This window comes from Mesoplodon mirus, assembly GCF_964341445.2.
Source record: "Mesoplodon mirus genome assembly, chromosome: 5".
Lineage (NCBI taxonomy): Eukaryota > Metazoa > Chordata > Mammalia > Artiodactyla > Ziphiidae > Mesoplodon > Mesoplodon mirus.
In genome coordinates this window covers 184,609,079-184,624,973 of record NC_138980.1, presented here as the reverse complement: position 1 = coordinate 184,624,973, position 15,895 = coordinate 184,609,079, and the positions used below count along the sequence as shown (strand labels likewise).

Sequence of the window (15,895 nt, the reverse complement as noted above, 5' to 3'; positions counted from 1 at the left end):
GGCCGAGGTGGTGCCCCTGTGTCCACCCGAGGCAGCCTACCTTGGCTTTTCCTTTTTCCCAACGTTGCATGAGGCTGAGAGCGTATGGTGCCAGCACAGGCATGCACACGGTTTCCTGAATGTGCCATCAAGTTCGTTTAACGCCTGCGCACTCCGGGCGTGAGGGCCAGAGGACAGTAGGACAGTCGGACACCCCGAAGTCACGGCGGACGGCGTTCTAAACTGCAGGGCTTGAGGTGGGTGTGTGAACAGGGCGGCTTTCTGTGGTCCCTTCAAGAGGACGTGGATGTGCATCCACGTCATAGAGGTTATAAAAATCGAAACAGTTTAACAGAAATCAAAGCCATTTTGATAAGCTTGTTCTTCCAGCATCTGTGAAAATCCATCAGAAGACGTCCACTGCAGGGGAGTCACTGGCTCTGCCTGACACCGTGTCTCGTCGTCTGGAAGGGATCCCGGGACAGGGGCACCATGTGTCCCCGGAAACCACGCCGGGGTCAGCTGCCCCGTGGGAGCAGAGTCCGCCCCTCAGCCCAGTCCGAGCCTTTCCCACTTCATTAAACTGAGAACCTCTTCTTCTGTGCTGCCTTCTTAGCACACGGAGATCTCAGCACGATTCCTAGTCTGTTAAGGCAGTAGCTACTGGGTCAGCTACCCTCCCCCTGCGTTCTGTGAACACACGCCCTTGAGAAGCGCCGCCCCCATTTCCTGCTGTTCGGGGGCGCGTCCCTGCTGGGGGTTGGGGTCTGCGACCCCTCGGCCCTGGCACGTCTTCACCGGTGACAACAGCAGCTGCCTGAGCCTGTGTGGGTTCAGTTGGCTCCGCTCCCGTCATTGCATTTCCTGAGTTTGCAAAGGAAAATGGGTGTGTGCGCAGCAGTAGCCAATATGCCTCAAATTATCACTGAACAGACTCTTCCACTTCCAGGCAAGATGGAGTAACCACAGGAACTAGATGTGAAACAGCCCCAAACTGGATGAAATCTATGAAGCAATGGTGTGCAAGGCACTGGACAGCAGGTGACAAAGGACAGTGACCCGAGTGACGGGAGCCCCAGCTGGCATCCTAGATAGCGTCCAGGTGCAGGGAGAGGACCCGGGCGGAGCCGGCAGCCTCCCCAGGTGAGGGGACAAAGCGGAGAGACTGGGAGGTCCAAAGTGGACAGAGTAGCACAGAGAGAGCTGCACAGCCCCCTAGAGTGTGCAGCCGAGTGCTGATCCCCTCACCTAGGTGAGGACACCCGCAAGGCTGGGAGTGGACCACTGCAAATGTCAGAGGGGGCAGAGCCTGACACACACAAGGTCATGAGTGACGCGTGTACCAGCCAACAAGAAGACTTCACAATTCTTGGGCGTTGGGGTGCCTGGAAAGAAAGGGATTGCTCTGGAGAGGGGATGGGAGACCGCAGTCCGAGCTCTGCCCTGGTCTTGCCTACAAATCTTAGCAGCAAGGCAGAGGGACCAAACTGCATCTCAGACCAAACTTCAAGAAAATTTACTGTATAAGAATACAGAAATATCTAGCACCCAAAAGGTACCCTTAACAGTCACTGGCATTCAATGGGAACTATGAGGTGTGCAAAGAAGCAAAAAAAAAAATAAGACCCATAGTGAGAAGATAGATGAATCCATTGAAATGGACCTAGAACCGACACAGGGCAATAAAACAGTATTATAACGTATTCCACGTGTTCTAAGACTATACCAACACTACCGGTTAAATTCACGGAGGTAAAAACTACGATGCATGGGATAAAGTACACAAGGGGTTACTGGCAGGTTAGACCATGGAGAAGTGTAGCAATGCCGACTCTCCAAGATGAAACAGAGATGAAAGAGAATTAAAAAAAATCATCACAGGGACTTCCCTGGCGGTCTGCTAGTTAGGACTCTGTGCTTCCATTGCAGGGGGCACGGGTTTGATCCCTGGTTGGGGAGTTAAGATCCCACATGCTGTGTGGCACCACCAAAAAAAAAAAAAAATCATCAGTGACCTGTGGGACAGCTTGAAGCAGCCTAATGTATGTTTAGTTGAAGCTCTTGAAGAAGGGGAGAAAATATTGGGGTTGGAGTGCAGAAAAGATGTTAGAAAAAAAATGAATGCCAAAATGTTTCCAAATGTGATGTAAACTAAACCCAGAGGTGCAAAAAGCTCGATGAAGCCCAAACATGAAGACCCAGGGGAGGCTCAGCGTGTACATCAGTCCCACTGCTCAACTCCGTGGTCACGGGGAGCCCGTAAGGCAGCAGGAGACGGCACCCCACAGGGCGGAGGTGGGGACAGAGGTGAGGTCCCTCACCCACCCGCCCCGTGACCAGAGGGTTGCTCGGGCTTTGTTCTGGGAAATAATCCCTGTGTGCCTGAGCAGAACCCACATGTTCCAGAAAACGAGTCCAGGGTCCTGATGATGCCCCCTAAATCGGGCTTGTTCGTCGTGTTGTCCCATCTGTATTTTTACTTCCTTTCCAATGTGGTGGCCTGACACAGCCGAGAGGGGTGTGTTGGAAGCACGTCTCCATTTTTCCCGTGGCTTCTGCCAATGTTTGCGTTACACGTTTTCCTTTGATGGTGGTGAACTCAGCTTTTATTTATCTAAGAATGTGTTTCGGCTCTTTGTCCTAAGTGTGCACTGTTGGGTACACGCCGCTGGGTTGACACCCATTTCTGTCACACTTGGTGGACATCACTTCCCTCCTTTCGTTGTTACTGTCCAGAAGTCTGCTGTTCTCTGTAGGTGATCCGTTCTCTTTCTGGTTGTTTTCAAGGTCAGATGGTCTGGTGCCCTGCCTTTCTCTCCAAGGTGTCTAGGTGTGGGTTACTTTTTTATTTATGCAGCTTGTTATACGTTATGCCTCCTGTACCTGTACTTTCATGTCCTTTGTTAGTTCAGGGGAGCCCTTATAACACTTCCCTCCCTGCGTTCTTGCCTTCCTGTCCTCTAGCATCTGAGACCCCATCTTTCCTCTGTCTCTGCCAACCTTCCCTTCTTTCTGTCCATCTCTCATCCTCTCTGCTGTGTCTGCATTCTGAGTAATTTCTTCAGATGATTTTCCTGTTTAATAACTCTTTCTTCAACTATGTTTAATCTGATGTTTCGTTTACCTGTTACGTTTATTTTAACAAGTATATTTATTTCTAAAAAGTCTATTTGCAGGGCTTCCCTGGTGGCACAGTGGTTGAGAGTCTGCCTGCCGATGCAGGGGAAGCGGGTTCGTGCCCCAGTCTGGGCGGATCCCACATGCCGTGGAGTGGCTGGGCCCGAGAGCCATGGCTGCTGAGCCTGTGCGTCCGGGGCCTGTGCTCTGCAACGGGAGAGGCCACAACAGTGAGAGGCCCGCGAACCGCAAAAAAAAAAAAAAAAAAAAAAAAAAAGTCTATTTGCATCTTTTACATATCTTCCTGATCATGAAGAAAATCTTCTTTTTGCTTATTTCTGTGATTTTCGTATATTTAAATATTTCATGCACCCTATTGAATATTCCATCTTTCTAATTCCAAATCTCAAGTTTCTGGGGCCTAAATCCACTTCTACTGTTTCTGTTGACTTCCACTCACAATGGTGTGTTTTCTCTGATCTTTCATTGTGAGCTTATTTTGATTGATCTTAAACCCTGAAATCTAGAAATCTAAGAAATCTAGGGTCTCAACTTCGGCCGCCTTATTTCAGTTTATTTCTGCTGGAGTCCCTGATTTAGTCCTGGAATCTTGCACCCAGCCCTGCTCTTGGTTCAAGGCCTAGTTTCAAAGAAGCCCCCCCTTCTGTGTGCTCACTACTTGTCTCCCAGCTCACTTTCTCTAGTTTCTTGAGAGTCTCCTCACTTTCTTCAATGCAGGACGCAATAAAAATGCGTTTTTAAGCAAGTGCTTATTGTTCTGCAGTAAAAACGTCACCATACAGCCTGGGAGCCCTTTCTTCATATCTCATGTCCTAGGTCCTCAGTCCATATTCATGACTCAGAGGGCCATAGCCCTAACGCCTATCATGTAGTCCCTGCATGCTTTTTGTCAGTACGTTCTAGCCACCCAGCTTCTGAACCTGTTCTCTATTTGGGGGATCTTCTGGATCTTCTTTGTGAGCTTGGGTGGGAGGCAGAGACCACCTCCCCTCTGGAAGCCAGAGGCTCCTCTTTTCTTAAGGTTGAGGTCAGATGAGCGGCTGGGTTCCCTCAGTCCCAAGAGCCCACGTGGACTTGGAGGTCCCCATGCCATGGGGCCAGGGGAGCTGCCACCTGGTGCCATAATCCGATTTCAAGTAACTGGGGTGACAGAAGTTCCACTAGCAGGTCCTGTGGGGACCAGGTCTCTGCAGACTTGGGGGCCTGGGGGCAGGAGCCAGAGTGCTGCTGGCAGCCCAGAGGGACACCCAAACCCTGTGGGGAGGGCAGAGAGGGCTGGAGGTGGCAGGAAAACAGGGACAGGGAGGGGCCGCTCCAGGTTTCCCGCAGGTGAGAGGGCGCAGCTGTCTTCGGCTTGGAGGCAGGGCCCCCCGACTGTGTTGATGGGAATGAGAAGTGTGTGCGGTGGGGGAGGTGGGCTGTAGGAGGGCACCCCCACCCTGGAGAGGCCCAAGGGCGTGTGGGGGTCTTCTAGGTGGTCCCCAAGGGAGAACACGTTCCATCAGGAGGAGGGCGCTGGAAACGGACTCTGTGACTGAAGAACATGGTCATGAGCAGGTGAGGCCAAGGGGCTCCTTGCATCACGCACGACACATGCGTGTGCTCTCCCGATGAGGGGCCACACAGGCGGCCTGGAGGCTGACCCTCTAGGAGGGGACGTCATCAGCGTGCGGCTCAGTGGAGGAAATGGGAGCTCAGTAGCCTGCCCAGGGCCTCGGACCGTGCTGGTGGGGATGACCACGGCCGTGCGGGTGAGGCAGGCTGTGCCCTGGATGGTCACCGCCTGCAGGGGGCCCGATTCAGGGGAGTGACCGGGACAAGGCTGGGGTGGCTGCCCCCGGGAATGGGCTTGGGAGCCAGTTCTGGAGGCCCAAACCAGGCCTGGTTCACACTGGACTTCAGAGCCCAGCACTAGTGTGGTGGGCAGGCCAGGGAGCGGCGGCCAGGCCTTCACAGAAGCAGCCACTTGAAACCCGGGGACTTAAAATTTACCAAGACTGATTTCAAGGTTATTGCCATTAAAATTAATTTTTATTTTTTCTTATAAAACTTACTAAGGAATTCTGAAGAATTTTCTTAAAAGCTACTTAAATTCATACAGTTAAAAACATTAATAGTCAACAGAGTAAAAACATGGCACCCACTCCATCTTGAATCCTCTTTCTTTCTGGAATAACACTTAGACGTGTTTAGAAAAATATGAAAGTCTTTAAAATATGGCTTCTAGAGTGAGTGAAATGCAGAGATCATAAAACTCTTCCCACGTAGCCAGAAGCAGAGGGGCTCATGCTCCCTCTTCCCTCCTGACTCTCACAGAGGGTGTGGGGTCTGAAGGTGGACCGCGGGGTCTGGCCGTGGACGGCAGGGCCCACCCAGGTCTCCTCCTAGAATTGGAAATGAGGCCAGGCTGTGTGAGCAGCTCTGGAGGAAGGGGCGTCCTGGGGCCCTGGGGGACACGCTTGCTCTATTGAGGCTGGGCAGCCCGGTCCTCGGGCTCTGGGACCTCATTCACTATGATCACGGTGACCTTGGTGGGGATGCCGGGCTCAGTGGCCTCCTTGGGGCTGCAATCCTTCTGCACACTGATGACAGGGGTCACCTTCATCCCATACTCTTCTTCCTCGATGACGGGCAGGCTCTTGACCATTGCCCACTCATGAGGCTCCTCCTGGCAGCTCCCGGGGAGGTAGAAGACCGTGGCCTCCAAGCTCCAGGGCTTCTGGCTGCTGGGGAGGACGTCACAGTGCCTCTGGGACGACGTGTCTTTCCTGTGGCCACGCAGAGGGAACAGGAGAGTGCGCGTTTCCGGGACCGACTTCACAGGCAGCACACTGGCGGAGAAGGAGCCCTGGAAGGGGCTCTCAGTCGGCGCAGGTCCCTGGGCTCCTGCAGAAAAAGGAGACATTCCCGTGAGCACCTCGGAGGGGTGTGTGCAGGGGTGGGGGGCTCCGAGCCCAGGCACACGGCCCCGCACACGGCACACGGCGCCCCACCCGGCACAGAGCGGCCGTTGCAGCAAAGACCAGGCTCAGCTCTATGCACCTCTTGTCCTGCCCTTTTGCATTTCTGTAAGTTTTAGTTCATCCTTCCTCAAATGTGTTTGGTAATTAAGGAATAGTTTTCTGTTCTCTTCAGATATTTTGAACTTTGCCTTTTAGTTCTCTAAACAAAATAAATCCTCATAGTTATTTGGTGTTTTCGTCTGATGAGTCCCGAGGCCTCTGTGTCTGTTTCTGCTACAGTTTCTGTGGATTCTCACGCCAGTGCTCTGTCCCCATGTGAAGTCGGTCATTTTACTGAGAGCTGCTCACCTTCTGTGCAGTTCTCTTTGTGATGTCGTTGATGAAGGAGCAGCAAGCAATGAAGGGCGAGTCTCAGAGGGTCTCCGCCTGGCACCCAGGATGACCCTAACCCTCTATGTCACTTCTCAGCTTGAGGGCTCAGGGGATCAGCCCCCTTTCACAAAGTTAGGGACAGCCTGGTGTTCCGAATAGTCAGCAATGAGTTTTCTCTTTTCCTCACATCCCCAAGGTTTGAGGCTGATTATTCCTATGTCCTTTGGGGCTAGAGAATTGGGGTCCTCTGGCTCACCTCCACATTTTGGGGTTCCAGTTTTATGGGACAACTTAACCCATAAAGTTAAGTTGGCTCTGAACTTGGCCTTCTGTTTCTACCTCCTGTACGTCGGTGAAGATCAAGGTCACCAGGGTTGGCAGGTGCCCTGGGCTTCTCTCTAGGGGTCTCCCTGCCTCAGTCCCAGCCTGAGAACCCCTCAGCGCCTGGCTGGTTCATCATCACCTTTAGGAGGACCTCCACACGTGGGCGCACCCTCACACACCTATGGTGCTCACTTGTCGGGAGCACCCTCTGTCCTCAGAATCAACCTGCACACTCGGGCTCATGGAACAGCCTCTCTCTTCTCCCCTCCCTGCTTCATTGATGCCATGTTTGTGTTTGTGAGCCTTCAAATCCAGCTTACGTGGAATAACGTAACATCAGTTAACCCTTCCAGCCTCCATCTCCCTTCCAGGAGTCAGAGTCTCCGAGTCCTACATCGAGCGTGCTGAAGAGTTAACAGCTCAAGGAGGTGCCCTGTGGGCTCTACCGGGATGCACACTCATGAGACGATATCGTCATGAACGTTAGTTGGTGAAAGGCTGAGTGGTGAATATTTTTTTAAACTCTGGAAGGATGAAGACTCACAAACAATGAAGACACTGCGTGAAATCACTCGAGACCCCGGCAGGTGGGATGTGGTGGAGCCAAGTTGGAGTGTCCATGGAGCACACTGGACCTTCTGTTCCAGTCGCCATCCAGACTCTCTGGTGGGACCTTGCCCCCTGTGGCCACCATGAGCTTGGCCACCATCACTGGTTGGGGTCCACAGCTCGGATTGGTGGCCACAGAAGGACGCCCAGAGCCAGCCCTCAGGCAGGGGCAGACGTTCGCTGCTGGTGCTTCGGCCAGGGTCCAGCTCCACCCCTTGGACTGCTTTTTGGCACAGAGTGGGGAAGGCAAACACATGGGATGTCAGGAGCTGTCTGCGGACACATCACAGAGACAACTGTCCCAGCCCTGAGTTTCCATGCTGATTTCTCTCTCCTTTTTTTTTTTCCTTAGAAAATATTTAACTCTGTAGAAAATCACACTTGGGTAGATCTCAACATGACCCAAATTGCCAAATAGCTAACCTGAAGCTGAGCCTTGGTTTTCAGCCATGTCTCCTTCCATTTGCAGCTTTATTTCTTGTTGATCCTTTGCATTCTACAGAAAGAGAAGTAATATGGAATCCATGATGCAGTATTTGTTAAACTGCCAAAGGGGACAAAATGTAGTGACAAGAGGATGTTTTAGAGACAGACAAGCCTGCCTCTCCCCTGGATGAGCTCTGAGATGTGGGCAGTCGGTCACCTCTAGAGCCTCAGAGCATTCATCTCTGTGTGTGGCTAGAACCACCACTGCTTCTGGTGGAGAATGTTGGCTTTTTCTCCAGCATGTACATCAGGATAAAGACAAGTGTGCTTTGCCTAATGCGTGTGAGGGTCTCATGGAAGCCAAGGAGACCTGTGTGGGTTCCCAGCACGAGAAATGGGGGGTGCCTGGGGCACACACAAGTCATCGCAAACCTGGCAACTTCTCCATATAACTCGCTGCTCTGTGGTGCTGGGGTCTGGCTACCAGGGAGCCCCTAGTGTTTTACACCCACATCTGAATACAGGCATTTTTTTCCTTGCCCTGGTGCTAACCTGGCCCAGCAGACTGAAGACTTTATTGTCCCATGTCTGCCAGCTAGCCAACAGGAAGGGTGACCACAGCTCTTGCCAGATTTGCCAAAGGGTCAGGGATGGTGATCATTTCAACTTCCAGTGCTGAATGTGGCAGGAACCAGAGACTGCGACTATGCAAAATTGTTCTTTGAAACTTTGGAAAGACTTACAAGTAAACATGTCACTAGGAGACTTCTAAATCAAAACAGCATGTCTAAAATACGCTATAGTCTCCCTTCCCTGATCCAATACTTTAAAATTATAGTCAATAGATAAATAGATACACAAAGGGGTAAAGATATAACCTCAGGGGAAAGCAAGAAGGGAAACCCTTGCTGGGCCAGAAAAGACAGCTCCCAAAGAGGAGGAAGCAAATGGGCACAGAAGGACATGGTCAGAGGAGTGTGCTGTGGAAGGTGGGAGAGACCCTCATGGAATCCACCGTGAGGGGGGCAGGGTGCTGCTGTGGTTGTGGGGGGGGGTACCCCCAATGGATAACTTGCTGGGACCACTGCAGGCCGAGCAGCCAGGCAAACGATCGCTGCTACAAACCTTCCTGAGTCCACAGGCAACAATGGGGTGTCTGCCCCCAGATGAAAGCACTGGAGCAGTAATCTTGGTAGAGACAGGGCAGTGTGAGAAACAATACACAGAGGAAGTGATGCCCAGGAAGCAAAGGCGAGGTGAGGTGTTGCCAAACCATCTAAAAATTACTGGAACTAAGGGGAAACAAAATATTACTTTGGAATGAAAATAAAAACCAGACAAAGCAGGTAGGTGAAACAGTGGAGGACTGGGGAATGGAGATTTGTGGGGAAGGATGTGGCTGATGACTGTGTTGAAGAAGGTTGTGTATCAAAAGTGCAGCAATGGTTTGCTAGGGAAAAGGGGTGCAGTCGCAAGCTTTAGACGTTTGTCCTCCACTGAGGTAACCCTCATGCTGTAAGGAGCTGTCAGTCACCCATCTCACACTTGGAGACTGATCAGATACTGTAACATCTTGGGGGGGAGGGAGAGGCCGCCACCCTCTGTTCTTTAGTCCTGCTGCGGCTTTGGGCAGAAGAACCTTCATTCCCAGAGCAGCTGGCTGATGCACTCCACAAGTTTGGGGTTGTGTGTTTTGCTTGGTCTGGCCTTGCCCTGAGGGGCAGGCACAGGTGCCTGCCTTGGTTTTGGCCCCCTTGGCAGCAAGCGCTTCCGTCAGTGCCACCTTCTGGAAGATTTAAAGGGACAGAACCTTTCCCCTCTATTTGCAGCCAGACATTTAAGAAAGGCTTTGTCAGGTCACTAGCTGACCACAGAGATAACGGAAGAGAAATTTCAGTGACGAGAAATACACACTTGGCAAAAATAGTTTGGAAAAGTCACAAGCACATAGTTCCAACCTTCAACAGGCAAAAATCTATAATCCCTGAGGAGCGAATCTGACTTCCAGAGTTACCACATTATAATACTCGGAATATCCAGTTCTCAACAAAAAATTATAAAACATACAAAGAAACAGGAAGCCCAGACTTTCAAATTAATAGTCAAGGATATTGAATCGGCTGTCTCAAAAATGCTCAGTGCGGCAGAGGACATCATGGACAAAGAAGTAAAGGACATCAGGAAAATGGTGTACGGACAGATAAGAATATCAGTAAAGAGGTAGAAATTAGAAAAAGACACTAAACGAATTCTGGAGCTGAAAAACACGAAAACCGAAATAAAAAATTCACTGGAGGAGATCAGCATATTTGAGCAGGCAGGAAAAAGGATCAGAAAACTTGATGAAACTGAAATTATCCAGTCTGAAGACCGTAAAGAAAAAAGAATGAAGGAAAGTGGACAGAGGCTGATGGACCTGTGGGACACCATCGAAGGTATCAACATACACATTTGGGAGTCCCAGGAGGAGGGGAGAGGGGAAGAGAACAGAAAAATACCTGAAGAAATAATGACTGAAAGCTTCCCAAAGATGAAAAACATGCATCTACAAATCCAAGAAGCTTAACAAACTTCAAGCAAGGTAAACTAAAACAATCCACACTGAGATATTACAGCCAAATTCTCAGAACCTAAAGAGAGAATTTTGAAAGCAGCAAGAGAGAAGCAACTGATCACAAACAAGGGATCCTCATTGTGATAAACAGTGATTTCTCATCAGATTCCATGGAGGCCAGGAGTCATTGGGGTGACATAATGTCACGAAGGAAAAAAAAAACCCCTGCCAACCAAGAATTCTATACACAACAAAAGTATCTTTTAAGAATGATGGAGAAATCAAGACATCTTCAGGTAAATAAATGCCGAGGGAATCTATCACCAATAGACTTAACACAGTTTACACAGCCCCTCCAAATTCTTCAGGCTAAAATGAAAAGGTACTAGACAGTCTTTCAAAGCTGCTTGTGGACATCAGGACTCCCACAAGGGCCGCTGGTGGTGCCTCTGTTTTGGGGTCCGTCTGCTTCTATCACACACACACACACCATCCCGCGGCCAAGAACAGCCTTGGCCCCCCCTTTCTCGGCTGCTCTGCACTCAGCTGGGCTGCCCTGAGCAGCACTCCTGGGTCACAGGCAAACCAGTCATCCTAACCTCAGTCTGGGGAGCCTGACTTCTACACAGAGCCTCACTCTGCACTTGGGGCTCAGAGGTCGGTCCCCCGGGCTCACCTGGAGTTTCAGGGAGCTCTCTGGGCCCATGGTCCTGAGGGGGGTCACACTTGAGCGCCTGGACCGTGGCAGCAGGAACCCCTTCCACTTCACTCTGCTGGAGCTGTGGGAAACAGAAGCAGCAGGGAGGCGGGGGTTGGCATGTGGGGGACACGGAAGGAGACCACGTGCAGTGTCTGAGGGCTGGAGAGGTGTGCGAGCATGTGCGTGCATGTGTGTGTGTGTGTGTGGTGTGAGATTCAAGTAAATGACTTGTTCCTTTTAATTTTTATTTTAAATTGTATTAAATGACACCAGATGAAAGTGATTGAGCTTGGAGGGTAAGGGTGCAATCTCCAAATGCTTACAACATAGGAAATGTTTTGTAAAAGTAGCTTTTTATTTAACACTCTCCCTGTTGCTGAGTAAGTGAATAAAGAGTAATTTACTTACTGTCAAGTTGTGAGTGTGTCCATTGTTACACGCTATTCTAAGATATAAGGCTCTCGTGGCCACACACAGTTTTGCCAGGGGACAGAGCATACGCTTTAACACGTGTGCTTGAAACTGGGTCGGGGCCTTTGTAAAGGGCCACTTCCTGCCCTTGAGGCAGGGAGGTGGGCAGTGGGCTGGCCCGTGTTCCTGGAAGGCGAACAGACTCAGCGCCCACTGGACTCAGGCCTGCGTCAGGAGGACACTATTGGAAACCATCGGAAGGGCGTCCTACATGTTCACAGAGAAATCAAACAAGCATGACTCGTATGTGTCCATTAGCTCAGGTGTAAGTTGTAAAGAAGGTGACAGGGAGAACTCAGGACTTTCCAGGCTGGGGGACAGCCGTGGGTGACAGTGTCAGAGAGTTACCTGAATAATTGTATTTTCTATTATGTCTTCCTTCAAATACCCCATCACAGATAAACCACCCTCTTCAGGAATCTGCGTTAAGAGGAGTATACAGCCCATTGTCAGGGAGAAAAGCTCACAGACTTACCCCACTGTGGATGAACTCAGGTTGGCATCCAGTTCCTGTGGGGGGAAAGGAGTAAATGATGATTCATCAAGTTAAAAAAGAAGCCCTCGACATGGAGCTTATCTTACACAAAATCAAGTCCATCATCAGTGGACTTTGAGTAAGGGTACCTCAGGGGCTCCCAGGTCCAGGGAAGGATCTCTGGTGGGTGGTACCCTACCCCCAGTCCTCGGGTTCTGGCCTGAATTGCATCCCCTCCATTTCTATGTTGAAGTCCTAGCCCCTCGTGACTTTGTGACTGCATTTGGAAATAGGGCCTTTAGAGCAGCAATTAATGTGGAATGAGGTCATTAGGGTGCATCCTAGTCCACTGTGCCTGGTCTCCTCACATGAGGAGGAGATTAGGATGAAGGCCGTGTGATGGCCAAGGAGAGATGCTCCAACCTTGACCACGCCCTGACTGCAGACTTCTAGCCTCCGGAATTGTAAGAAAATAAACGTGTAGTTTGGGCTGCCTGGCCTCTGCAGCCCAAGCAGAGAAATACACTGCCACACGTGCACGTGTTTTCACTCCTGTTTGGTGAGGACGGGAGTGGGGCGGCTGGGTCACATGCAAGCATGTATTTGGCTCCAGGTGCTGCTGGCCTGGCCTGTCATCCACATCTCACCCGCAGGGCACAGGCCTCCACCTCCTGCCTCTTCACTACTCTTGGTATCAGTGAACTTTTCGCTTACAGCCACGCTGGCGGGTGTGTGGTGATACCTTATTGCAGTTCTGATTTGTATTTCCTCGGTGTCTAGTGACACTGAGCCTCTTCTCAGGTGCTTATTCGCTGTCCATTGATCCCTTTTGGTAAAGAGTTTGTTCGAATCTAACCCTAACCCTAACCCTAACCCTAAGCTTTGATGATGTCCAATGTATCACTTTTTTTTCTTCCTTTTTTTTTTTTTTTTTTTTTTTTTTTTTTTTCTTTTTGCGGTATGCGGGCCTCTCACTGTTGTGGCCTCTCCCGTTGCGGAGCACAGGCTCTGGACGCGCAGGCCCAGCGGCCATGGCTCACGGGCCCAGCCGCTCCGCGGCATGTGGGATCCTCCCAGACCGGGGCACGAACCCGTATCCCCTGCATCGGCAGGCGGACTCTCAACCACTGCGCCACCAGGGAGGCCCTTTTCTTCCTTTTTTAACCTAAAAAATGAAATATTTCATGTATTTTTACTCAAAAATCATGCAACCGCAGATAACACTTTGGAAAATAGAAAAAGAAAACTAAAAGTTACCCAGAGTTCAATCATCCTAATGCATTTTCATGCATTTTCTGTCAATCTTTTTTTCCCTATTTATAGGATTTGGTTTTTGTTTTATACAGTTGCAAACATGCCATATATGTAATTTTATATACTGCTTTTCCCCACCTATTACATCAGAAGCATTCAACTTTATTATTTCATCTTCAAAGCCAGAATTTTCAATTGGCCCATCATCTGTCAGGACTGGATATTCATCCCATTTTACTTAATCATTCACCTGAATTTGGATTTTTAGATTATTTCAGATTTTTCATTATTGTAAACAATGTTATGGTGAACATCTTTGCAATAGAGCTTTGTCCACATTTACGATTGGATCTTCAAGTTAATGGTAAGAAACAGTTGCGTGCTCCCAAGTGTTGGGTACTGTGCTAGTGAAACATCTCTGCAGTCATCATCAATAAACTTAGAGGTCTGCACAGGAGTAGACATGCACAGGGCTCCCCGCCCAGGTAACCGGCAGAACTGGGTTGAACCCGGGAAGGCTTAGAGTCTATTTTCATTCTCAGGAGTGCAATTCCTGGGACCAAAAGTTTATTAATAGGTTTACCCAAAGGAAGACCTTCTAAAATAAACCTTATGATCTAACGTGCATCCTGGTGACTGTCCTTGGAATTTGCTGAGACTAGATCTCAAGGTTCTGTCTCTCACACACAAGGTGACGACGTGAGATGCGATCATCTCGCCAGGTACACGCATGCCACTGTTCTCTTTCATAGACAGTGCTTTTGGCATCGTATAAAAGAAAACTTTGCCTAACACAAGATCTAGATGCCCGTCTGGATGTAAGAATGGACGTAGGAACATTCCGTTAGAGTAGCAGCCCCAGAAACACTATAAATGTTTAAAACAAGCGAGTCAAACAGGCAACTCCTGCGCTGTGCGGTCCTCCCCCGGGTCCCTGAGCCTGGCCCCTGGCCCCGCGCCGTGCTTACCTGCAGCCCCGAGGAGCTCTCGCCTAGGTTGCTGATGGTGGAGTCCAGCTCTGTGAGCTTCATGCTGGTGGGACATACAGAAGGAAGAAAGGACACATATCAGCAAATGTGGACTTTTGGGGGCTCAGAATGGGCTGTGAGAGGCTGCGCGACCATACAAGGCTCAGAGAGAGAGCAGCTCTGCTGAGCCCTGGGGTCGGGCCTCTGACGCTGAGAGAGAACAAATGCCTCCTCTTTCAAGCCCCTTAGTTTGTGAGGATTCGTTGCACTAGACCTAAAACGAACACAAAAGCATCGTGTTGAATTAGCCACGTGGGCCCAGTGTAATCATCTGAGCCTCTAAAAACGGAGAACCCAGGAAGCATAATTCAGAGAGATTTGAACGTAAGAAGGACTTAAACTGCCATTGCTGACTTGCGATTCAGGGGGACGAGAAAAGGTGAGAAGTGAATTCTGTCACTGTCCCCAGTGGGCTTGGAAGTGGATTCTCCCCCAGAACCTCCAGGGATGAACGAAACCTGGGGGCACACGGTTGCTGTCTGTGGGGTGCAGAGAAGAGACCCAGTTTCACTCGACCAGGTTTCTGCCCCAAGGAAACCATGAGACAGCAAGTGTTGATGTGCGTCTTCACATGTAAGATCTTATTCCTTGTTCACATCCTCATCCCATCCATGTAACATTCCGTAACAGATAAACAGTCCAGAAGAAATACTCTTTAGAAGTTGGTACGACAACCGCTGCTAGAGTAAGAGACACTGTGTAAAGTCCTCCGTGAGGTTCTCCGTGGCAACTTGCCCACAGAACACCGTCACATCCACGGGCACGTATGGGGCGCATTTCTTCCCCTGGCAGGTGTCACGTGACTTACGTATTTCCCCTGGTCTCTGTGAACCGAGATCCGACCTGCTCTAACAGGGTCAGCCGTAGGGGTGAGGCTGGGAATGGCCATCAAAAGTGCAGATTTCCTCAACTGGATCCAAACGACTATGTTACCCTAGCAACATTTTCTGCCACACAAAAGACTACTGGTAATTTATTTCCCATCTCATCTCAACTTATTGTACATAAGTTACAATGTAACTTATATTGTACTTGTATCACACGTTACCCATCATTAACCCTTTCATTAAACAATGCTAGCTCCTTTTCCAGTTGGAGGAGGAGAGGCTGGATTGGAAAAGAAAAAGAATCAAGATGGTAAAGATGAATATGACACATGCCCAAGGTAGGAGAAAAAGTCTTGATTTTTTTCTTTTAACAGAATGAACTTCACAATACATGAGGCTCCTAAGGAATTGTATATGATCATTATTTTATAAAATAAAACATTATGTATACAATGCACAGAAAAATTATTAGAAGGGAAGACTTAAAAGATACAAATCAAAATTCCAGCAGTAGTTATTGGCGGGTGGGGGACGCTGAGTGTCTTTTGTTTTTATACTGGGAATTTTGTATTTCCAAATTTCCTATAATAAATATGCATTGATTTGGAAATCTGAAAACAATTGTTCTGAGGTGAAAGTTTACCATCCTGGTTCCAGTTAAGTTTCTATCATTCTTACCAGAAAAGGATAAAAGAGAAACGTTCTCAGATTTTACTTAAAGGGTCATGGTTAGATGATGCTGTAAAGTGAAATTCATAATGACTTGGATTTACAT

At 49.5% G+C, this 15,895-nt stretch overlaps 1 protein-coding gene across 1 annotated transcript; it reads right to left on the bottom strand.

Moving 5' to 3' along the window:
- Window positions 1-5,126: 5,126 nt before the first annotated feature.
- LOC309804800 (uncharacterized protein) lies at window positions 5,127-15,326 on the bottom strand. The gene is made up of 5 exons (XM_082622402.1): window positions 14,234-15,326; window positions 12,012-12,046; window positions 11,042-11,144; window positions 7,809-7,881; window positions 5,127-6,003 (listed from the first exon to the last, which is right to left on the bottom strand). Exons 1-5 carry the CDS (start codon window positions 14,294-14,296, stop codon window positions 5,582-5,584), a joined length of 696 nt encoding a protein of 231 aa, XP_082478528.1. The 5' UTR covers window positions 14,297-15,326; the 3' UTR covers window positions 5,127-5,581.
- Window positions 15,327-15,895: the final 569 nt, after the last annotated feature.